The sequence below is a fragment of the Brachionichthys hirsutus genome, chromosome 6, assembly GCF_040956055.1.
Source record: "Brachionichthys hirsutus isolate HB-005 chromosome 6, CSIRO-AGI_Bhir_v1, whole genome shotgun sequence".
Taxonomy (NCBI): Eukaryota; Metazoa; Chordata; class Actinopteri; order Lophiiformes; family Brachionichthyidae; genus Brachionichthys; species Brachionichthys hirsutus.
Window position 1 is genome coordinate 6,452,382 of NC_090902.1, and position 25,216 is coordinate 6,477,597.

The following is a 25,216-nucleotide window of genomic DNA, read 5'->3' on the forward strand; positions in this document are numbered from 1 at the left end:
CAAAAAAATATCTAAAAATTACGACATTTTATGTGTTTATGACACAGAAAAGTGTTTGTGAAATTTTTTAGACATGCATGGAGATCATGATTATTATTCTACTGATATGAGTGACAGAAAATACATTCATCTAAAGTCACATTGTGACCAATAAAGCATGTATACTCAACCTGTTGCAGCACAGGCACGACGTGAGCCCAAGAATAACCCTTCTGTCTTTTATACCGCAGCAAAATGCAGAAGTGAATCACGTGAACTGAGAGGGGACATCTTCGTACGCTTTCCCATCACGCCCTGCTGTTGCGATGCACAGAACCAAGACACTGAGGTAACGTTTGCTGACCGCAACTTCCTCTAGCTGTTACGGCGATGAAAAACAGTGGCAAAGCAACACCAGCTGGAGGGGCTGAACATGGGGAGGTATATCGCTGACAATGTTCCACACATCTGCCAAGTAGCGCATGAGATGATGATGATGATGATGATGATGAGCCACTGACGTGAACTTTGACTGAAATAGTTTGGTATAGTACAAGAGTGTGCTGTTATTTAATCTTTGCAAACACTTCACATGAAAAAACACATTTGGTGTCTTTTCAGACAAACCAAACACTCCTCCTCCCTCGAGATATTAAAAAGTGCAATTTACATCCAGTTACAGTAGATGGGAGTGTCTCAACCAATGCACTGCTAGTCACATGCTATCCCAAAACTGAGTCAGCCCACGGGGCTTTCCTGGCACTTTGCTGCACGCATCTCTTGGTCTTGTGTGTGTGCGCGCACTTGTTTGCCCCTGTTCTGATGTAACTAAATGCATTTCCTCCCTGCAGTTTGGCACCATCATACGCCAATCAGGGGCTTACACTTCTGCCAAGGAGAGGAGTCTCTTATTGGGAACGCTAAAAACAAAAACTAAAATAATTGAAAGAGATTAAATGAGATCGTCACACAAAAAAACAAACAAACAAACTAAGTGGGAGGTTTAAAATCCTGGCCAGGCGCGGTTGTATTGTGCAAGTTAAATAGCTTTTGGCATCTACTGGTAAGTTGTTTTTAAGATACTGGGCCAAGTTTGTATCTTGGATTAATTTGGGGAGAGAGAGGAGGGGGGGGGGGCAACGCCCCTAACCTACTGAACACAAGCACACACCTTCATATTCAAAGCCAGTATTATTTCTCCCGCATTTCTCTTTGAGCATCTGCTGTTGAATCCATTTGCCCGCTTGCAATGAATGGACAAGAATATTTGAAGGTCAGTTTGACCTTGTGACTTATTATTAACAGATGTCATAATCTGGCTCACAACACACTGGCATCAGTCACTCAAAAGGCCCACATAAAAGGCCCAAATGATCAAACGTCTTAGCCAACACCACAGTCATGTCATCAAAATGCACACAGGGTGTTTATCCAGCCTCTGTACATTCAGAGAAGTGAAACCTTTGCCAGCAACACTTTGCTTCGCATTCATTCAGCGCCACAGACTCACACCTGGACGACTTCTGACCGGGTTTCTGCTGCTGGCCACATGAGCCCAAATATTCGACGCTGGCACGGATGCAAGTTTTCCAGCTCATCACCAAGACTCCCCGCTCTGAAAGCACGTGCAGTCAGTGAAAGGACACATATCAGTAGTCTTTAAAAACATCCCAGAAGTCCGGCATTGCCTGGAGACAAACCACAGACGCAACAATGATAGGTCGTTTTGGTCATTCTAATGGGCGCGCTGGTTGCTCTTAACTCTTGTGCCAGCCTTTGCACCTTTCGTTGGCCAGTGAGCAGCGCTGGCAATCAGCTCAAATTCCTGCTGAACCTTTATCCTTAAATCCGGAGCCCAGCTATTTACACTACTTCCAGTATGTCAAGTCAAACAGTCCCTCTTTAGTGGGGAGGATGTGAACCAGCAAAGCCCTGACAAGCTGACTTTAGACTCCCAGTTGAAATTGCTCTGAATGCAGTGCCAAATAATTTATGCTAAACATGTTGAAATCATCATTACAGTCATTTGACAGGCCTCACCTCAAGTCGTCTGCTCCTGCAGACAAATGAGGTGGGTACCTTGTGCTAGTGAGCCCCCTATGGGTCGCTGCTTGAACTGCACCCTGGCTCAGGCCCAAAGGGTGTGTTACCTGAGGACGGAAACGTGCCTGAACGCTCAAATGCGAGCCATGGAACAAAACGCCAGACATAACAACGCTGCTCCTCTGTGAAAGAGCACCATGGAAGATACGAGTTGTATATTAAAACAACAAACCTGCTTTTTGACTGTATTGCAACGGTGGCTGATTAATTCACAAGTCACGTACTAATACACACTTGTTCCCCCCCCCCCCCCCCCCCATGTACTTCAGTTAGAAGCCGCAGGTGCACATGACTTCAACCGCTGATTACATGCCATTAGATATTTGTTCATAGATCATGCACACACACGCCTGCTTTTTATCCCCTGCCTACTAAACATGCTGCGCAGCGTGACCTCTTTCCTGGCTAGTACACAGTCTTCCTTCTGCGGACTGGCTCAATGCCCATATACTTGCTGCTTGCATGACACTACTGTTCGGTAGGTTTGCATCTGGGCTCTTGAGACAGCGAGGATGACTTGCTAATCAATTACTGTGTGTGTGTGTAGGTGTGTGCACTAAGCAAGACTGTGGAGCCTCACTAAGTAACTTCAGTGCGGATGAAAGGAGACTTTACCGTGAGACAGTATAGGACAAGACCTCCTACACAGAAGAGAAGTTTGTTGAGGCAGGAGAAGTTGTCTCAGAAAAGGTTTTGTTGTCGTACACAAAATTTCATTCGACTCGCTTTTAAGTTTCAGAGAATTCCAATTATATATATATATAAAAAAAAAATCTATGTTTTTGAAAACAAACGTCAAATAAGTTCTCATTCAAACTGCAAAATACTGCGAGTGCAAATCAGTTCAGCCTGTTGGTATTATAGACATTCAGCTTGCTTAAACAGAATATCATTCTCTCATTATGTGCTGCAACATGGCCACATGGGAGGGATGCAATGGGGACGCAACTTCCAATTCCATGTACGCTATCTTGTCTTTCGGGCTTTTTTTTTCTTTTTTTTTACAATATTCAATTAATTGATATGCTGAAGCTCAAATCCCTCCCGTTTCCATCTCCCCCGTCACTCTCTCTCTAGTTCTCGGTTTTCCCCATTCCATTTTTTAGTTCAAAGCAGATTTCCTCTGAGGGCAGGAACACACGCCAGCAGAGACGGGTCATCACGGGATATTCTTGTTTACTTTCAAACCCATCAATCCAACGAACGCCAATGTCCTAAAAAGACTGACCAATTTCTTCACTGTGTAAATGAAAAATGACATCGTGTTGAAATGGAGGAACATGTGACGTCCGTCCTTGTTTGAATAGGTCTCGTCTATTTTTCGCTATAGAATCTACCTCCCGGGATGCATGCATAGAACGGCGTGTGTTTTCAACACGAGTCGGCAAAGTTGATCCGGTTCTCCTGAAGTTTCAAGCGCTTCACATTATAGAACCTGGTAAACCAAACAAGTATGCATGCCTTCTGGTGTTTAATATTTTTTATATTCTATAACAGTCACAAGCATCCAGTGTAAAACTTCCATGTGACTATGTAATAAACTTCAGTCTGATGTATTCATATTTAACTACTTAATAATTATTTGTATATGGCATGTGCATTTGTAAAAGAAATAAAACGATCATGGAATTTCATTCCCCTTAAAAGGTCTAATGAGAGGGATGGACTGCCGTTACAGAAACTGAGCTTAGGAAAACACTTTTCATGAAAACACTCTGAACACCTTTCCAGTGAAAGGAAGCCCACCATCCTGTTAATGGTGACGTTCTATATCCGAGGACAGCTTTGCATGCGTGTGTGCGCGCGTGGGCGTTCTAAACTATGTCCTTTGTAAGAAGAACCAAGGACGGCGTATTCTCAGAACGACGGCTTTCACTTTGCACACGAGTCAAAGACAACTGCGATGCGAGTGCGACGGAGGCACGCAGCTTCCCTGGTGAGCGTCAAGGTGAGCTGAGACAAATGCAGTGACCTCCATTTACTGTGTCCGATTGCTGCGAGGCATTCGAATGGTTTATTTGAGACATGCGGAGAGGACGTTGCTTCGCTGCCCGACATGTGGCTTGGTTTATGCAGACTGGTTACATACAATACATTTCGTGCTGTAGCTTCTTTATGTTCCTCGTCTCAGTCGGGTTCTAATCACAGTGTCTTCATCCTAACCATTTGTGTGGAGATTAGTGCACAAAAACTGTTTTGGCCTCTCATGGGTTCTGTGGTGCAGCTTCGGCTGCAGGATCGGTACTGCAACAGAGATATATGGCTGCAAGTGGCTCAGTCCAAATATCCTCCTTGATGAGGAGCAGGGGCGTCACTAAGTTTTAAGGACAGGGGGGGCTTAGCCCCCAGGAGATCCACAGGATGTGAGCAAATGTAGTGTACGAGCACAAAACCTCACAAACGGCTAACAAGGACTGAGAAATTCTGCATTCTTATTATTTCTGTCTGTTTTTTGGGTTAGGGTTAGCGTTAAATCAGACAAGGGTTTCTATGGGTACAGGTGTCAGGTGAGGTAAGGGTTCTGTTGCTTTCTCCCACAGAGGGACTGGGGCGATCACATCTTTCTCAAAGGTTGCATCAATGCGTTGGAGGACTGGTTACCTGTAAATCTCTACGCAGTGGCCATCGTCTTCGTCATCTCTCTGCTGCAGGTACGTTCTATCACAGTGCTTGTGTGTGTTCCCTTAAAGTCAGACTTTAAATTAGTATCCAAGTGTTATTATATTATAATTTTAATGCTGCACGTTTCAACACTCTGTAGTCAGAGATGGATTGTATCTATAGCGCCATCTGGTGCCGCTAAAGTGGGCGAGCGTCTGATGGAATGTCGGTCACGCCCCCTCTTTCTCCCTTGCTCTCATTGGTCAATCACAGTGGCCAACTCTGAGGGTGGGGGCTTTGAACTCTTGTGCTTTTGTACATCAGGCAGCCAGCATAAATGAGGTGACAGCAATGTGACAGTCCAGTCTAGTCCATTTACTGGTTTGAACTGGTCCCAGTGTTCCATGCTCGTATGCATTTACCTGTAATCAGATGGTGGGGATCTACCTGGCCAGGACTTTAATCTCTGACACTGAGAAGGCAAAATTTACCTACGCAAGAGGGAGGAGCCTACACTAGATGTTCCTGGACCAAGACGCTTCAGTAACGTGCCTTGTCATCCTCCTCGGACTCATCCTCTTCTGTTCCTCTTCCGTTACAACAAAGGAGTGAATGCTACCCTGTTTACAGGGGGCGTGGCCAGGAGGCCGTGACGTCTCTGGCCTCGCAAGGATTGGACGCCAAGTTCCACCAGCTGGACATCAATGACCCGAGCATCATCACCGCAGCTGCTGCTTTCTTCAAGGAGACTTATGGAGGAGTAGACATACCAATCATTAACGCCGGGATAGCCTCCAAAGGTGTCTGATTACGTAACGTTCTGTATGTATAATCAATAACAGTTACTCAACTTCAGTGTTCAACAGATAATGATGTCATAATAACCTCTGCCGGGGGGTGGGGGGGGGGGGTTTCGGCTGGTTTGTCTGGTTTGCGTGAGACGTTTTGGGACGATGTGGATGGAGGGTGGAGCTCATCTGGAATGCGTGACGTCATGTGACCTGTCCCCGTCTCTTCAGTGGCTGACCCAACCCCATTCAGCCTTCAGGCCGAGGTGACCCTAAAGACCAACTTCTTCTACACCAGGAAGATGCTGACCCACTTCCTGCCGCTCATCCGCCCATGGGCGGAGTTTGACATTTGTGCTGGGGGGGGGGGGGGCAAAAATCCAGTGTTTCCAACCGGTGTGCCGCGAGAGATTTTCCGATATCATCTAAAAAAAATATTTTTTATTTTTCTAATATCACACAATTGACCATTGTTGGGCGTCCATGCTGTAATAAGTGTGTGTGGGCGTGGCACAGGGCTGTGGTTCTCTTACAGCTCCATGGCTAATGCGTCTGTATGCGTCCGAAATATGTGCCTTTGATGTGTGCACATATTTGCCTTTGATGTGACCTTCAAAGATGTTCATGCGAAACCTGGAGCACCCACATGCAAGAAGAGCAGAACGTTCAAGTTCCATGAAGAAAGGTTCTAGCCAGTCTGATTTGCCCAAATCAAATTTAGTCACTCCAGGAACTAAAAATTTTCAGAATTATCCAGTTCATTATAAAGTTATACATTTACATTTATTTTGTGGTGGTTTAAAACAAAATGTATTTATTTAAAGTCCAAGTACAATCTGACGCTGGTAGTTGACAGCCAATGAAAATATTACTGATTCTACTTGAATGTAGTTAGAGGAATTCCTAAATTCAGTATGTTGTATCTGAAGTCGAACCTTTGATTCACTAAACGCACATCATTGAAGTTCACATCAAAGGCAAATATGTGCACACATCAAAGGCACATATTTCCCTTTGATGTGACCGTCAAAGATGTTATGTTATAAAAGGAACCAAGTGAAGGGTCCAGGACAACTAACCAAAACATGACCAACAAGGAAATAAAGCTGTTGAAGCAGTCCCTGAAAAAGCAACAACAGGCGAGTGAACACAACGAGCAGCTGTGGAGGAAGAAAGAGTCCTCTCTCATACAGGAGATTCATGATGTGAAGACTAACATGAATTCGAAGGAACATGCGTGGATGGAGAAAGAAAGTCTGTTGGGGCTCCAGCTGGAGAAACTTAATGCCAACATAATGAATGAAAAGATGACCCAACTGTCTCTAATGGAGGACATAAAGCTGTTGAAGAACTCTCTGAAAAAGGAGAAGCAGGAGAGTGAACACAACAAGCAGCTGTGGGGGAAGAAAGAGTCCTCTCTCATACAGGAGATTCATGATGTGAAGACCGACATGCGTTCGAAGGAACATGCGTGGAGGGAGAAAGAAAGTCTGTTGGGGTCCAAGCTGAAGAAACTTAATGCCCACATAAAGAATGAAAAGATTACCCAACTGTCTCTAATGGAGGACATAAAGCTGTTGAAGAACTCTCTGAAAAAGGAGAAGCAGGAGAGTGAACACAACGAGCAGCTGTGGGGGAAGAAAGAGTCCTCTCTCAGACAGGAGATTCATGATGCGAAGAAAGACATGATTTCGAAGGAACATGCGTGGACGGAGAAAGAAAGTCTGTTGGGGTCCCAGCTGGAGAAACTTAATGCCCACATAAAGAATGAGAAGATGACCCAACTGTCTCTAATGGAGGACATAAAGCTGTTGAAGCAGGAGAGTGAACACAACAAGCAGCTGTGGGGGAAGGAAAAGTCCTCTCTCATACAGACATTGGATAAACTGGAAAGCACCCTGAGGCATAAGGAACATGAGTGGCGGGAATTGGAAAATTACTTCTGGCGCAAGTTAGAGAAACTGACTACCAAAACACATAAGCGGTATAAGCGTAAGTGGTGCAAGACTAAGTGCTTGTACAGCTTTTTATACGGATTGAGAGACCTCTTTATCTTTCTGGCCACAAATACAGTGGTACCTCAGCTTACGAATTTAATCCGTTCCGGGACTAACCTCCTAACGTGAAAACGTCGTAAGTAGAGACGCATTTTGAATGTAAATGCACTAATCCGTTCCAAGCCCCGCAAAAGTATTGTAACGGTTCATGTTTTAGGAGTGTTCATTATTCCTACGCTGCAGAGAGTCCGCAAAGGCATCCAGGGAGGAGGGGCGGTGTGTGTGTGTGGGTGCCGCGGGGAGGAGGAGGGGAACGGGAGAGCTGCGGGAGCTACGCAGCTCTCCCGTTCTCCTCCTCCCCGCGGCACCCACACACACAGAGAGTTACCCGTCGTGTGCTTATTCCAGCGTCCGACGGACGCTACATTATGATATTTTTTTTAAATATTAATCTACCTGTTAGCTGTTACTTTTTGTCCTCTTTGTTTACTGGTCCTTTGCGGTGTTTTCTGCCTCGCGTTTCTTGAAAAACGGATCCGATGACGTCTGCTTTTGCCGGCTTTTGACAATCCGTCGGAAATGTGCGAGGCAGACGTCATCATAATGAGCAATAGCCCGACTTGTCAACACTTTTTCCGGGTGACACGAGGGGGACACGAATAGCGTGCTGAGATACACGCATACGCAACGGGTTGCCAGGCAGATGGCAGAGCAGCTACAAGTTTGTTTACGTTCGGTGAACTCTGGGAGCGGCGAATAGCGCTATTCGCCGCTCGTATCCTGAAATGCTTCCGTAACAAGAGGCAATATTTTCCCATTCAGAAACTTCGTAACCTGAAAATTTCGGATGTAGGGACATTCGTAAGTCGAGGTACCACTGTAAGTGGTCAAAACGCCCCCTGACAGATCTGTGGTCAAAAATCCCCAAAGATCTGTGGGCAGCTCTGTGGAAAGCTGTGCACAGCAATCTACTGTAATTCTGACAGTTTTACGCTGATGCCATTCCTACCGCAACAGACTTGCAAGAGGACGGTTTTGCACAGCAGCCCTCTCCTACGCTATAATGACAACATACACTTTGTCGCTTTTGGTAGTATGGAGAAAAAATTGTGTCAAAAAGATTTGCAACCACTTCCTGCCGCTCATCCGCCCTGGAGGTGAGGATCTCAAGGACCTTCAGTGTGTTCACGGAGAAGTAGCTGGGCGCACGAAGAGAGGGCGGAGCTTAGATCCAGCCAACATCACAACCTGAGACAACCACAGGCGTGTGTGCGTGTGTGTCGAATAGTCTATTGTCAATGTGTTAAACCAAGAACCAACATAGAAAGACAATCAGAGATTGCAGACCCTCGCCTCCAACAGACTATTCGATCTTGTGAGACAGTGAACAGGGCTTCCGGATCAGAAGGGTCAAACCTGCGCTAGCTTGCTGCTCTGGAATGGGAAAAGATACAACTACAACTAGAACTAGGATAGGCGCTCGGGCCTAATGAACTATGAGTGTGCACACCAAATTTGAAGTCTCTAGCTCCAAAAATGAGGTCAAGATGGATTCCTGAAAAATGCAGATTTTAGAATGAAAATTAGCTCTCAGATCCGGATTGTGATCCGGATCCGGCCGAAATTAGTCATGGTCCTAGACCAGGGGTCGGGAACCTTTTTGACTAAGAGAGCCATGAAAGCAAAATATTTGGAAATTTATTTCAGTGAGAGCCATATATAATATATTTTAAATGCGGATTCAACTAAATGTCAGTATAAGTGGTAAGCAGGTAATGAAACTAGTATAATAAGCCTCTGAACATTACGGACTAACGTGAGCGGATCCCAGAAAGCAGAGAACAGAGACGGTGCGATGGTTGAATTTATCATTTACGCCTGGAGCTGCACACAGGACGAGGGGCGGCTGGAGCCCAACATAATAATACACAGCCGAGAGAAAAACCAAAAAGCAAGTGATGCCCTCTTGAAGCAAACGCAGGGCCCCATCTTTTTCACACATTTATTCCAAAAGAAGGTCCCAGGTAAGAATACATTAAAATAGTAGTAATCTGGAATTAAGGTGGAGCCAAACAAAGTCCACTCTGCCACCGTGCACACAGCTGGCCACGCCCACCTCTAATGGCAAGATGACGGCCTACTTTTAAAGTGGCAGCCCAAGCTCAGGGCGGAACCGTGACGGCATGCTTCCGCTCTTTGATTTTTCACAGCAAAATGCCAGCCGTGCAAAATGCCCCTGCAACACAAGCTCTACTAACAGACGGCTACTGTCTGGTGCCGCAAAGAAAACAGAACATAAGATCCAGACACAAGTGATCTGGTTCTTTGTCTCTTTGAAGGAAACACTGACTTTTTCAAGAGGTAGAAAGTGCACGAAGAAAAAAACAGCTAATAGTGGAACATGACGTACAAAGAACCATCTCAAGGTCAAACTCATTTATTTCACTGTAGATAGTCAAAACATTCTACAGACTCCTGTGTGTACATCCACACAGAAGTACTATTCTACTTTCTAATACACTGGAAGACTACTTAAAACAAACACGCAATATTCCAACTAGAAGTTCTTGGAGCGCAAACAAGTGTTTCTGTCCCATCATCAAGCAGCAGTAATTTCCTTTTTTGCGCGCACGCACACACACATCTGAGTTTACATTACTTGAATCATGAAGACGTCACAGAGGTGCTTCTTCACACATACGGATCACAATCCGAATCTGCGTTTTTCAGGAATCCATCTTGATGATGAGATGGTAAATACAGAAACGAGGACCCTCAGTGCGTGGAGCCATATATTTGTTTGAATGAATGAATGAATATATTTATTAGATAGAATGTTAGAGTACAAGTACAGTCACACAGTAGCATGTATTACAGTACAAGTACAGTCACACAGTAGCATGTATTACAGTACAAGTACAGTCAAACAGTAGCATGTATTACAGTACAAATAACGTCAAACATCCTGTCTAAGAGGAGCATTTCAAAAAAGCCCTTGCGGGCTTGTTTCCGTTGAAAGTCCTTCGTACATAAATCATCCACAAAAAACAATACAAATAATACAAATAAAAATAAATCCAATATTAAATTACGCAATTGATGCAACGTAACATTAGAAAGACAAAAATAAAATGTTATTACACCGCCAGTGCAAACTAACAATTAATCTAAAATAAATTACACCACTGATGCGAGATGACAATAAATAACTTACATAAATTACAATAAATTACTAAAGCAATTAATACGTGCAACATAGGTGGACAAAAAAAAAGGAGGGGGGGGTTTGACCCGGAGAGAGTCGTGATGGCTATCTCCGTTTCTGTCCCCCTGAAAGGTGTATTTTTAGGGCCTTTTTGAAGGAGGCCAAAGAGGTGCATGTTTTGAGGGCGGGAGTCAATCCGTTCCACCCTTGGGTGGCCGTATTGTAGAAAGATGATTTACCCATGTTAGTCCTATAGGAGGGGGTAATCAGGTTGTTGTTTGAGCTCCCTCTAGTGTTGTGGCTGTGGGTGTCACTAAATCTGTGGAGGTGTTCCGTCAGGTATGCAGGGATTGAGGGGACTGAGGGCAGAGCTGCATTGACTATTTTAAATGCCAATCCCATTTTGAGTTGTTTAACCCTGTCTTCTACCCTGAGCCATTTTAGGCTAGCAAAATGTCCAGGAAGAAGGTGGGTCATGGGCCCCAGATTGAGGAGTAGCCGAATCAGTTTATTTTGGGAGGTTTGGAGCCTGGTTTTCAGGGACATTTTGATGTTTGAATACCAGGAGGTGCTAGCATAGTCAAAGAGGGGCTGAACGAGGGCTGCAGCAAGCGTCCGGAGAGCACTTTTGTTGACAAAAGCAGACATTCTGCCCAAAAATCTTGTTCTCTGATTGACTTTTTTGATCACCTTAGTTGCCATACTATCGCCAGACAGGTATTTGTCAAGAACACAGCCCAAATAGGTAATCTCTTCTTTGCTGGAGATGACTGTATTATCGACTGTGACCTTGAAATCATTAACATTTATCTCACGCAGAGAGTGTTTAGACCCAAAAAGAATCGATTCGGTTTTACCAAGATGTAGTGACAGTTTGTTATCGGTAAGCCAAGTACGGATTCTGGTGAGCTCAGAGCTGAGAGCCTCCTCAACCTGCACTTTGTCCTCTCCCGAAATCAGGAGTGCTGAGTCATCAGCAAACAGGAACAATTTGCAGTTACAGGCAGCATTCATGTCGTTAATGTATAGGAGGAACAGTAACGGCCCCAGAATGCTGCCTTGAGGAAGCCCGCAGCTTACCGGGAGGGACGAGGACAAGGTTCCGTTTATGTCTACCATTTGTTCTCGTCCCTCAAGGTACGATTTCATCCAGTTTGTTGATGTGCTATCAAAACCAATCGCCCCTAGTTTGTTCAATAGGATTGAATGGTTGACCGTGTCAAAGGCCTTCTGGAGGTCCAGCATAACCATGCCGCAATACTTGCCCGAGTCTACTTCACGCTTAATGTAGTCGGTCAGATATATGAGGCACGTGTCAGTGGAGTGGGATGTTCTGAAGCCTGATTGGAATTCAAAGAGCAGGCTATGCTCGGCGAGGTAGCGGTTGATTTGCTCCTGGATTATTCTCTCCATAACCTTTGAGATGGAACAAAGGATGGAAACAGGGCGGTAGTTGCCAGGTTCTAATTTGTTTCCTTTTTTATACAGAGGGATAACCCGCGCCGTCTTGAATTCCTGTGGGACGTGGCACTGATTGATGGATAAATTTATCAGATGGGTTACCACGGGGGCGATAGAGACAGCTGCGTCTCTGAGGAACCGGGTGGGTATGTTGTCAAGGCCTGTGGCCTTGTTAGGTTGAAGGGCAATTAGTTGTTTTAGCACATCAACGGTATTTACAGGTGTGAAAGAGAAAGTGTCCTTTTTAGCACCTAGCTTCTCATAGTGAGTTTGGATGTGGTCAGAACCGTACAGACCTGAATGCGGGGGTAGTTTGCTGACCAACAGGGTGGCAATAGTGGTGAAAAAGCTGTTAAAACAATTTGCTACCACCAACCTGTCGGTCTGGAGCGAACCACTTGAGTTAATGTTTTTAAAATCTATTTTTCTCTCTTTTCATATTGATGTGAATTTACTCTTATTAAAAGCTCTCAGGGACAAAGGGGAGCTGATAGAGTCAATTAGCTAATTTTCAATGTAATGTAACTGTTAGGTGTAGAACAGTCCCATCTGGTGGGCAGCGATGTTTGCCCCCCCCCCCTAAAAGTATTGTGATGTCACTGGGTCAAGAGGTGGAGCTACGAAGGTGATAAATAAACATGTTCCGGTCAGCGGAACAGAGTTGGTTTTGAGGAGCGCGCCAGACCACCTGGTCTTGGCGGCGCAAGAGAGAAAGCATCTGTGCCTCTGCCTGCTTCATTTCGATGCGTTTAAAATTTAATATCACAATGTTAGAGACTTTATCCCTAACATTTATTGGTCCTCGAGCCGCGAATCCAATATCACGTGAATCCACGGTCCGGAACGTGCGGCAGGAGCGCGAACGCACGCGGTTTTTGCGCAGGCATGGCGATGGTGAGTCGACAACGCAGCGGGTCCTCGGAGAAGGCCCCGTTCACGTTTCGGTCCGACGGAGGATCCGTGTGACGGAGGAACAGCGGGAAATACGCATCGATGGACGAAGGTAAGTAGGATTTAAGATGTTTATGTGTGTGAATGAGTGAGAATGGGGGTCGCGCGCCAGGAAGGTGGCACCTCCTGGCGCCAGGAGAAGGAGAAGATGGAAAAAGAGATTTATGATCTGAAAGCCTGTTTGGCTCAGAGCAAACAGGTGCCAAATATCTCCTCGGATTGGAGAACCCAACTGTCTCTAATGGAGGAGATAAAGTTGTTGAAGCAGTCCCTGAAAGAGGAGCAGCAAGAGAGTGAACACAACAAGCAGCTGTGGGGGAAGGAAAAATCCTCTCTAAGCCTGGAAATGACTAAACTGATGACCACCCTGATCGAGAAGGAGCAGGCGTGGAAGCACAAAGAGGAGGAATTGACGTCCCAGCTGCAGAACCTCAGCAAGGTGCTGAAGGACAAAGAGGCATCGAGTTCCCATCTGAAGGGCCTTGACGCCTGCATACAGGGGGAGACAAAAAATAATCAGTCTCTAACGAAGGAAATAAAGCTGTTGAAGCAGTCCCTGAAAAAGCAACAACAGGCGAGTGAACACAACGAGCAGCTGTGGAGGAAGAAAGAGTCCTCTCTCATACAGGAGATTCATGATGTGAAGACTAACATGAATTCGAAGGTACATGCGTGGACGGAGAAAGAAAGGCTGTTGGGGCTCCAGCTGGAGAAACTTAATGCCAACATAAAGAATAAAAAGATGACCCAACTGTCTCTAATGGAGGACATAAAGCTGTTGAAGAACTCTCTGAAAAAGGAGAAGCAGGAGAGTGAACACAACAAGCAGCTGTGGGGGAAGAAAGAGTCCTCTCTCATACAGGAGATTCATGATGTGAAGACCGACATGCGTTCGAAGGAACATGCGTGGACGGAGAAAGAAAGTCTGTTGGGGTCCAAGCTGAAGAAACTTAATGCCCACATAAAGAATGAAAAGATTACCCAACTGTCTCTAATGGAGGACATAAAGCTGTTGAAGAACTCTCTGAAAAAGGAGAAGCAGGAGAGTGAACACAACAAGCAGCTGTGGGGGAAGAAAGAGTCCTCTCTCATACAGGAGATTCATGATGTGAAGACCGACATGCGTTCGAAGGAACATGCGTGGACGGAGAAAGAAAGTCTGTTGGGGTCCCAGCTGGAGAAACTTAATGCCCACATAAAGAATGAGAAGATGACCCAACTGTCTCTAATGGAGGACATAAAGCTGTTGAAGCAGGAGAGTGAACACAACAAGCAGCTGTGGGGGAAGGAAAAGTCCTCTCTCATACAGACATTGGATAAACTGGAAAGCACCCTGAGGCATAAGGAACATGAGTGGCGGGAATTGGAAAATTACTTCTGGCGCAAGTTAGAGAAACTGACTACCAAAACACATAAGCGGTATAAGCGTAAGTGGTGCAAGACTAAGTGCTTGTACAGCTTTTTATACGAATTGAGAGACCTCTTTATCTTTCTGGCCACAAATAAGTGGTCAAAACGCCCCCTGACAGATCTGTGGTCAAAAATCCCCAAAGATCTGTGGACAGCTCTGTGGAAAGCTGTGCACAGCAATCTATTGTAATTCTGACAGTTTTACGCTGATGCCATTCCTACCGCAACAGACTTGCAAGAGGACGGTTTTGCACAGCAGCCCTCTCCTACGCTATAATGACAACATACACTTTGTCGCTTTTGGTAGTATGGAGAAAAAATTGTGTCAAAAAGATTTGCAACCACTTCCTGCCGCTCATCCGCCCTGGAGGTGAGGATCTCAAGGACCTTCAGTGTGTTCACGGAGAAGTAGCTGGGCGCACGAAGAGAGGGCGGAGCTTAGATCCAGCCAACATCACAACCTGAGACAACCACAGGCGTGTGTGCGTGTGTGTCGAATAGTCTATTGTCAATGTGTTAAACCAAGAACCAACATAGAAAGACAATCAGAGATTGCAGACCCTCGCCTCCAACAGACTATTCGATCTTGTGAGACAGTGAACAGGGCTTCCGGATCAGAAGGGTCAAACCTGCGCTAGCTTGCTGCTCTGGAATGGGAAAAGATACAACTACAACTAGAACTAGGATAGGCGCTCGGGCCTAATGAACTATGAGTGTGCACACCAAATTTGAAGTCTCTAGCTCCAAAAATGAGGTCAAGATGGATTCCTGAAAAATGCAGATTTTAGAATGAAAATTAGCTCTCAGATCCGGATTGTGATCCGGATCCGGCCGAAATTAGTCATGGTCCTAGACCAGGGGTCGGGAACCTTTTTGACTAAGAGAGCCATGAAAGCAAAATATTTGGAAATTTATTTCAGTGAGAGCCATATATAATATATTTTAAATGCGGATTCAACTAAATGTCAGTATAAGTGGTAAGCAGGTAATGAAACTAGTATAATAAGCCTCTGAACATTACGGACTAACGTGAGCGGATCCCAGAAAGCAGAGAACAGAGACGGTGCGATGGTTGAATTTATCATTTACGCCTGGAGCTGCACACAGGACGAGGGGCGGCTGGAGCCCAACATAATAATACACAGCCGAGAGAAAAACCAAAAAGCAAGTGATGCCCTCTTGAAGCAAACGCAGGGCCCCATCTTTTTCACACATTTATTCCAAAAGAAGGTCCCAGGTAAGAATACATTAAAATAGTAGTAATCTGGAATTAAGGTGGAGCCAAACAAAGTCCACTCTGCCACCGTGCACACAGCTGGCCACGCCCACCCCTAATGGCGAGATGACGGCCTACTTTTAAAGTGGCAGCCCAAGCTCAGGGCGGAACCGTGACGGCATGCTTCCGCTCTTTGATTTTTCACAGCAAAATGCCAGCCGTGCAAAATGCCCCTGCAACACAAGCTCTACTAACAGACGGCTACTGTCTGGTGCCGCAAAGAAAACAGAACATAAGATCCAGACACAAGTGAACAAGTTTTGAAGAAATTAAGAGAAATGTCAAAAAGTTCCCTATCTTGCAATGTTAAAGAATCCTTTAAAAAAATACTAATAAGAGATTATAATCTGGTTCTTTGTCTCTTTGAAGGAAACACTGACTTTTTCAAGAGGTAGAAAGTGCACGAAGAAAAAAACAGCTAATAGTGGAACATGACGTACAAAGAACTATCTCAAGGTCAAACTCATTTATTTCACTGTAGATAGTCAGAACATTCTACAGACTCCTGTGTGTACATCCACACAGAAGTACTATTCTACTTTCTAATACACTGGAAGACTACTTAAAACAAACACGCAATATTCCAACTAGAAGTTCTTGGAGCGCAAACAAGTGTTTCTGTCCCATCATCAAGCAGCAGTAATTTCCTTTTTTGCGCGCACGCACACACACATCTGAGTTTACATTACTTGAATCATGAAGACGTCACAGAGGTGCTTCCTCACACATACGGATCACAATCCGAATCTGCGTTTTTCAGGAATCCATCTTGATGATGAGATGGTAAATACAGAAACGAGGACCCTCAGTGCGTGGAGCCATATATTTGTTTTTGTTTTTAAAATCTATTTTTCTCTCTTTTCCTATTGATGTGAATTTACTCTTATTAAAAGCTCTCAGGGACAAAGGGGAGCTCACACAAGTCTTAATGTCTCTCTCTTGAAATTACCAAATGGTGTTTATACCATCGGATTTCTGAATAATTCCCGGGGATTTGCTGTCTATGTAACAGGGTTGTTATGGCCTGGTTAAATCCTGATAAGTTGTGGGCCAGTGCCTGTCACAAAGACTGGTTATTTTAGTCTTTGTGTTTTTGTTCTATATTTTAATGTAAATATTTCGAAATGTATTTATGTAATTTGATTTAGTTGCCTGGCATTTGTATTTTATTTAATCGCCCTGTATTTTGGTTTAGTCCGCCGCCCTCTTCTTCTTTGGTTTTGGTTTAGTCCTCCGACCTTCTTCTTTGGTTTTCTGGAGGCTCCGCTATAAAAGCGCGGGCCCCGCCCCTTCCGCTTCCTCTCATGAACACCTCATGTCGAGGAAGGTAGGCTATTTTAGTATCTGTTGTCATCGTCTATTTTAAAGTTATTTTTATCTTCATTTTAGCATTTATTTGTATCCTATGTTATTAACTATATATTTTACTGTTATGTTTGTCGATTTTGTGTATGTTTCATAGATTGGGGCTGGATGACTTTTGGGGCTAATTTTATTTTATTCTATTTTTATATCCTGCCAGGTATGTTTATTTTCTCATTGTCCCTCTCATGAACACCTCATGTCGAGGAAGATTGGGGCTGGATGACTTTTGGGGCTAATTTTATTTTATTCTATTTTTATATCCTGCCAGAAATAAATGGGTGTCGCCCCCCCAAGATCCCGCTGTGTCCCGAGTCCACTTTCCCCACCACGACAGAGCAAATAATACACAACGCAGAAGTAAACCACACCGGTTACATTGGTGCCGTGACCCGTTGAGGCTTCGGACTGGGCTGCTGCCGACCGCGTTGGAGCTGTTCCTGCGCTTCGCCACTGGGTGCCGCTGTTGCCTCTTCACTGCTCTCGCCTCCGTGGACGGTGGCGATTCCTGCTCAGCTCAGCTTGTTCCAGACACGCTGAAGTCTCAGGTTCTCTCTGGCCTCCACGACTCAGCCGGACATCAGGGTCAGGCTCGGACGTTGTTCCTGGCCAGGCAGAGATTCTTCTGGATTGGAATGGAGCGGGACGTTGTCGATCACGTTAAGAACTGCTTCAGATGCGTGGTTGGTAAAACTCCAGAGCCAAATGGTCGTGCTCCTCTCGAAAGCATTCACACCTCAGAACCGATGGAGCTGGTTTGCATTGATTTTTGGACTGCAGAGCAGACTGACAAAAGGAGTGTTGATGTTTTGGTTGTGACAGACCACTTTTCCAAGCTATCGCATGCTTTCCCTTGCAGAAATCAGTCTGCAAAACAGGTAGCGCGTCGCCTCTGGAATGACTTTTTCTGCATTTATGGATTCCCCAAGCGTATCCATTCAGATCAGGGTGCGAATTTTGAGAGCCAGCTCATAAGAGAGCTGTTGAAGCTGTCTGGGATCCATAAATCGCACACGACGCCGTACCACCCGATGGGTAATGGTATTGCTGAGAGATTCAACAGAACTCTTGGAAACATGATTCGTGCTTTGCCCCCCGACTCGAAGGCTAGGTGGCCTCAAATGCTGCAGATGCTCACCTTTTGTTATAATTGTACTGAGCATGAAACCACGGGGTTTGCGCCCTTTTACCTCATGTTTGGGAGAATCCCACGGTTGCCTGTGGATGTGGTTTTCCAGCACGTGCTTGGTAGCAAACCTGTCGTTGATCACCGTGAGTTTGTGGCAAATCTGAGGCGGGACTTGGCAGAAGCTGCGCGTATTGCGCGTGAGAGCAGCTCGTCGGAGCAAGCACGTCAGACTAAGTACTACGACCGTAAAGCGAGATGCTCTTTCCTTAATGTGGGGGATCGGGTCCTGCTTGCAAACCGTGGCGAGAGAGGGAAAAGGAAGGTGGCAGACAAATGGGAGTCTACAGTGTATGAGGTGATTTCTGTGAAACATGGTATCAACGTCTATTCTATCAGAGACCCAGAAACGCTCAAAGTGAAAGTTGTTCACAGGAACCTTCTGCTCCCCGTCAATTTCCTCCCAGCTGATGATGCAAGTGAGCCCGTGTCTGAGTGCCCCGCTTTGGCGGATGGTGATCCTGTGATTCCTGTAGAGGTGCAGGACAGTGAGACTAGGACCATCAATTGGCTGTTGCAAACAGAGGATGTTTGTGATGATGTCAGTCAGCACGATGTCGAGCTTGTGGTTGACCAGTCTGTTGACGCTGATGTGGAGACTGTGGCGTCTGATCCGAGTGATCGCTCCTCTCTTTCGGAGGAGCCTCAAGTTACGCCCTCTCAGCCTCCATCAGTAGCTGATGGCTCGCAACTGCTCGTGCATTCTGACCATGTGCCCCAGGATGCTGTCACCTGTGATGCAGTGATCGACAGGCAGCCTGAACCTTTACGGACAAGGGCTGGAAGAGAAGTCAAACCTCCTGCTCGTTTGATTTGTGAGATGAACAATCAGGTTGCGGATGACTCCAGTTCTGTGGTCACCTTGTTCTCTTTGGTGAGGACGCTGTTAGCTTAGGAAGTAGGTCTTGACTTGCTTATGTGTAGAGGTTTGTGTTCTGTGAAGGTGAGAGCATTGTTCACCTGACAAAGGTGTAAACGGCATCTTTTATGTCCTTGCTGTTGGAGGGTCTGGCCGCCCCTTCTCTGAGCTTGATCCCTAGTGGATAGTAATTAATACTGATGTGAACTATTGCTCTCTACGCAACACCTCTAGGAGTTTGTGCCCACAATTTAGCAGGATTTAAGGGGGGTGTATGTAACAGGGTTGTTATGGCCTGGTTAAATCCTGATAAGTTGTGGGCCAGTGCCTGTCACAAAGACTGGTTATTTTAGTCTTTGTGTTTTTGTTCTATATTTTAATGTAAATATTTCGAAATGTATTTATGTAATTTGATTTAGTTGCCTGGCATTTGTATTTTATTTAATCGCCCTGTATTTTGGTTTAGTCCGCCGCCCTCTTCTTCTTTGGTTTTGGTTTAGTCCTCCGACCTTCTTCTTTGGTTTTCTGGAGGCTCCGCTATAAAAGCGCGGGCCCCGCCCCTTCCGCTTCCTCTCATGAACACCTCATGTCGAGGAAGGTAGGCTATTTTAGTATCTGTTGTCATCGTCTATTTTAAAGTTATTTTTATCTTCATTTTAGCATTTATTTGTATCCTATGTTATTAACTATATATTTTACTGTTATGTTTGTCGATTTTGTGTATGTTTCATAGATTGGGGCTGGATGACTTTTGGGGCTAATTTTATTTTATTCTATTTTTATATCCTGCCAGGTATGTTTATTTTCTCATTGTCCCTCTCATGAACACCTCATGTCGAGGAAGATTGGGGCTGGATGACTTTTGGGGCTAATTTTATTTTATTCTATTTTTATATCCTGCCAGAAATAAATGGGTGTCGCCCCCCCAAGATCCCGCTGTGTCCCGAGTCCACTTTCCCCACCACGACAGAGCAAATAATACACAACGCAGAAGTAAACCACACCGGTTACATCTACATTTCCTGGTTCCGGTATTTTTGGATTGCAATCACAAATCATTTGATCTCCCAGTCTGCTGCGACCAAAGGGAAATGATATCAGACCCCCCCCCCCCCCCCCCCAATAAAAGGGTTTACACTAATGTCTGCAACAAACTATTCATGGATTAGATCTCCCTGGAAAATAAACATTCAGTGTCATACAGCTCAAGATGAAATGAATGCCTCAGTTATCGTCACATTGTCTATCATACAAAGACAAAGACACGCACAGACAGTTAAGTTAAGGGGCCCGTTAAGGGCCAGCTCCCTCGTCAGTCAAACACACAACAGAAATGCCCTGCTCGTGACAACGTTCACATTGTTAACAGGATCGGCTGAAATTAGTGAGGAGCTGTGGGGACATTCATCTGAATTTAAGCAGCAGTAGCGATATGATTTAAAGATGTTTTTGCATGAATATCTTTAAATCCAAACAGAGGGAAAGCAAGAAGAGCAGATTTTCATTGTTCTGGATTTGCCTCGACCTGGTTGAGTGAGAACCCACACAGACACACAGAGAGAGATCTGCAAAGTCAAGCTAGTTGTTATGCAGTCCCCCTCCCCCCCCCCCCCCCCCCCCAAAAGAAAAAGGAAAACAAAGATGTAATCTACCCATCAGTATTATTTTTGCAGCCCTTCTCACATTTCTTTGCATTCTATCCACAATTCCCTCAGCAGTAAGTCTTTTTCGTGAAACTTTAAGGGTCATTTTAGGCATTAATGTTAATAAACCACAATTTTTCCAAACTCCAACTTTTTATCAAAACAAAACAAAACAAAAGACGCATCCCTCAAAGACACCACATATTCCTCCCTCCTCCTTTGGTCTCCAGTCTGCTTCCCACATAATGAGTGACATATACAGTGATAAAAAAGAAAAGAAACCCAGATTGAACAGGCCTGAGGGAAGTCGTGCATTTCCCTCCCTCCCACGAGCCTTTCCTTTTGGCCCCCGCCACAAAAAGCCATCCAGCTATTTCATGTTCCACAAAAACCAATTAGCTGGTCATATTTCCGCATGTAAATGAAATGCCTCGTTTCCACGGAACCTGCAGGACCTCAAAGACGCATCCCTGCTGCCGGTGCGGGTGACGTGACGTCTGCCTGCATTAACATTTGATAAGGAGGGTCGTTTACAACTCCCAGCTGCTTGCCAGCACTAGACAGTGACCTTTCAAACATCAGTAAATTTTAACGACCTTTAAAAAAAAAAAAAAAAAAAAAAAGCACCCCGCCTTGCCCACGTGCAATCTCATCATCTCTAATGATTTTCTTATTTTGACCATGGCACATCGGTGTTTCTTCTCCCTTTATAGCCTTTAGCTTGACCCACGCAGAGATATTCTTGCTTTTCATATTTCAATACAAGCCCTCTCCCGACTATCTGGATTATTACTTATGTAATGGGCCTATTTATTTATTCTTCTTTATTTCAGCAGATACATTCCTTTCAAAGCTACATCGCACTATATAAATCAAAAGGCAAGGTGAGGTTTGTTTTTGCTTCACACAGGCTGCATATCTGTCTCTGTTGCCGTAAAGCACAGCTTCTGCATAGCATTATGGGATTGTGACAATGACTGATTTCGATCATCTGCCAGTAAAGTTCATCATCCCCATCACAAATCCCCCTTAACACACTTTTCGCACACATGACTGGCAAAATGGAATGCCAAATGATGCTTCATTGAAAAGGAGGTACAGATTACCCTCGGAGGGTGAACGGTGCATGGACGCATTCAAAGCACTTGGTGAATAATGCATCAATATTGTACAGCTGCAGAAATGTTAGAAAATAATAGGCCGGGCAGCAGAATCTGCATGGATACGACCACCTTGGAAGGCAAAATACGCTGACAAACAGAGGCAATAATGCTCACGGGTTAAAGGCAAAGGAACCTTTGTGATTCCTATATATCCCTCTGGGATCAATACATGATTTTGATTCTGATTCACCCAAAAACTCATGTCCCTTATGAATGCTCTGCAATCCGATTAATTCATTTGCCTTTTTTTCTTTATTTACCATTTTTTTTACCCTGTTTAATTGGTGACATTTGTTTATTACATGGCCTTCATTTATAATTCAAATACGTAATTTTATAATCAGTAAAAACCTAAGCTTATTTAATTTTGTTTTGTTTGACATTTAAGAAGCTAAAAACATTTGGTTGTTGTAATTGTTGTTCAGTAAAATATTTGAATAATGAGCAAATGATTAATAGTGCTTCTTCACACATACGGAACACAATCCGAATCTGCGTTTTTCAGGAATCCATCTTGACGTCATTTTTGGAGCTAGAGACTTCAAATTTAGTTGAATCCGCGTTTAAAATATATTATATGGCTCTCACTGAAATAAATTTCCAAATATTTTGCTTTCATGGCTCTCTTAGTCAAAAAGGTTCCCGACCCCTGGTCTAGGACCATGACTAATTTCAGCCGGATCCGGATCACAATCCGGATCTGAGAGCTAATTTTCATTCTAAAATCTGCATTTTTCAGGAATCCATCTTGACGTCATTTTTGGAGCTAGAGACTTCAAATTTGGCGTGCACACTCATAGTTCATTCTAGTTGTAGTTGTATCTTTTCCCATTCCAGAGCAGCAAGCTAGCGCAGGTTTGACCCTTCTGATCCGGAAGCCCTGTTCACTGTCTCACAAGATCGAATAGTCTGTTGGAGGCAAGGGTCTGCAATCTGATTGACTTCTTCTAGTTAGTAAATGTGAAAAACGTGCTTAATCATTACATTACAAGTGGAGGAGTTCAAGTACCTCGGGGTCTTGTTCGAGGTACTTGAACTCCTAGGTCTCCTCCCCAACCTGGAGGGTGCTGCCCAACCTTTTCCGGCTGAGAACCATGGCCTCGGATTTAGAGGTGCCAATTCTCATCCCGGCCGCTCCACATGCGGCTGCGAACCGATCCAGTGAGAACTCGAGGGCACAGTCTGATGAAGCCAACAGGATCACGTAATTGGGGTCTTGTTCACGAGTTGGGAAGGATGGACCCTGCGGACCCTGCACCGATCCGTCATGGTAGAGAGCTGAGGCGAAAGGCGAGCTTTCTGACCACAGATTTGTGGCAAGGAACAAAAAGCAACGGTCGTACAACTTACAAAAAGCTGTACCACCGCGTCTCTTGTAACTACTTCTACGTCTCCTTTATTTTGGTAAGTTTCTCCAGCTCAGACCGCAACAGACGTTCTTTCTCCGTCCACGCATGTTCCCTCAAATTCATGGTGGTCTTCACATCATGAATCTTCTGTCTGAGAGAGGACTCTTCCTTCCTCCACAGCTGCTCGTTGTGTTCACTCTCCTGCTTCTCCTTTTTCAGAGAGTTCTTCAACAGCTTTATGTCCTCCATTAGAGACAGTTGGGTAATCTTTTCATTCTTTATGTGGGCATTAAGTTCCTCCAGCTTGGACCCCAACAGACTTTCTTTCTCCGTCCACACATGTTCCTTCAAACTCATGTCGGTCTTCACATCATGAATCTCCTCACTGAGAGAGGACTCTTTCTTCCCCCACAGCTGCTTGTTGTGTTCACTCTCCTGCTTCTCCTTTTTCAGAGAGTTCTTCAACAGCTTTATGTCCTCCATTAGAGACAGTTGGGTAATCTTTTCATTCTTTATGTGGGCATTAAGTTCCTCCAGCTTGGACCCCAACAGACGTTCTTTCTCCGTCCACACATGTTCCTTCAAACTCATGTCGGTCTTCACATCATGAATCTCCTGTGTGAGAGAGGACTCTTTCTTCCTCCACAGCTGCTCGTTGTGTTCACTCTCCTGCTTCTCCTTTTTCAGAGAGTTCTTCAACAGCTTTATGTCCTCCATTAGAGACAGTTGGGTAACATTTTCATTCTTTATGTGGGCATTACGTTCCTCTAGCTGGGACCCCAACTGCCTTTCTTTCACCGTCCACGCATGTACCTTCGAATCCATGTCGGTCTTCACATCATGAATCTCCTGTATGAGAGAGGATCTTTCCTTCCCCCACAGCCGCTTGTTGTGTTCACTCTCCTGCTGCTGCTTTTTCAGGGAGTTCTTCAAGAGCTGTATGTCCTCCATTAGAGACAGTTGGGTAATCCTTTCATTCTTTATGCGGGCATTAAGTTTCTCCAGCTGGAGCCCCAACTGCCTTTCTTTCTCCGTCCACGCATGTTCCTCCGAATCCATGTCGGACTTCACATCATGAATCTCCCGTATGAGAGAGGATCTTTCCTTCCCCCACAGCTGCTCGTTGTGTTCACTCTCCTGCTGCTGCTTTTTCAGGGACTGCTTCAACAGCTTTATTTCCTTCGTTAGAGACTGATTATCTTTTGTCTCCTCCTGTATGCGGGTGTCCCCTTCCGGGGACTGCTTCAACAACTTTACCTCCTCCGTTTGAGACTGTTGGGTTCTCCAACACAAGATATTTGGCACCTGTTTGCTCTGAGCCAAACAGGCTTTCATATCATTGATTGATTTTTCTATCTTCTCCTTCGCCTGGTGCCAGGAGGTGCCACCTACCCGGAGTGTGACCTTTACAGGATTGGTTGACGGTATCTCCGCCTTAATTTCTACCTTGATTCTTCCTTGTTGCGTTCCTTCAATCACCTGAACCGAGCTGCCTGGAAGCTCGTCCCTCAGCTGCTCCTGCATTAGCTTGTCATCAGGCACTTTGTTGGTCATGTCTTGGTTAGTTGTCCTGGACACTTCACTTGGTTCCTTTTATAACATAACATCTGTGAAGGTCACATCAAAGGGAAATATGTGCCTTTGATGTGTGCACATATTTGCCTTTGATGTGACCTTCAAAGATGTTCATGCGAAACCTGGAGCACCCACATGCAATAAGGGCAGAACGTTCAAGTTCCATGAAGAAAGGTTCTAGCCAGTCTGATTTGCCCAATCAAATTTAGTCACTCCAGGAACTAAAAATCTTCAGAATTATCCAGTTCATTATAAAGTTATACATTTACATTTATTTTGTGGTGGCTTAAAACAAAATGTATTTATTT

At 44.8% G+C, this 25,216-nt stretch overlaps 1 protein-coding gene across 1 annotated transcript; it reads right to left on the bottom strand.

Annotated features, from left to right (window-relative positions):
- Nucleotides 1–23,023: 23,023 nt before the first annotated feature.
- On the bottom strand, nt 23,024–24,887 carry LOC137895213 (uncharacterized). The gene is made up of 2 exons (XM_068740699.1): nt 23,420–24,887; nt 23,024–23,283 (listed from the first exon to the last, which is right to left on the bottom strand). The coding sequence occupies exons 1-2, from the start codon at nt 24,885–24,887 to the stop codon at nt 23,024–23,026; spliced, it is 1,728 nt and encodes a 575-aa protein (XP_068596800.1).
- Nucleotides 24,888–25,216: the final 329 nt, after the last annotated feature.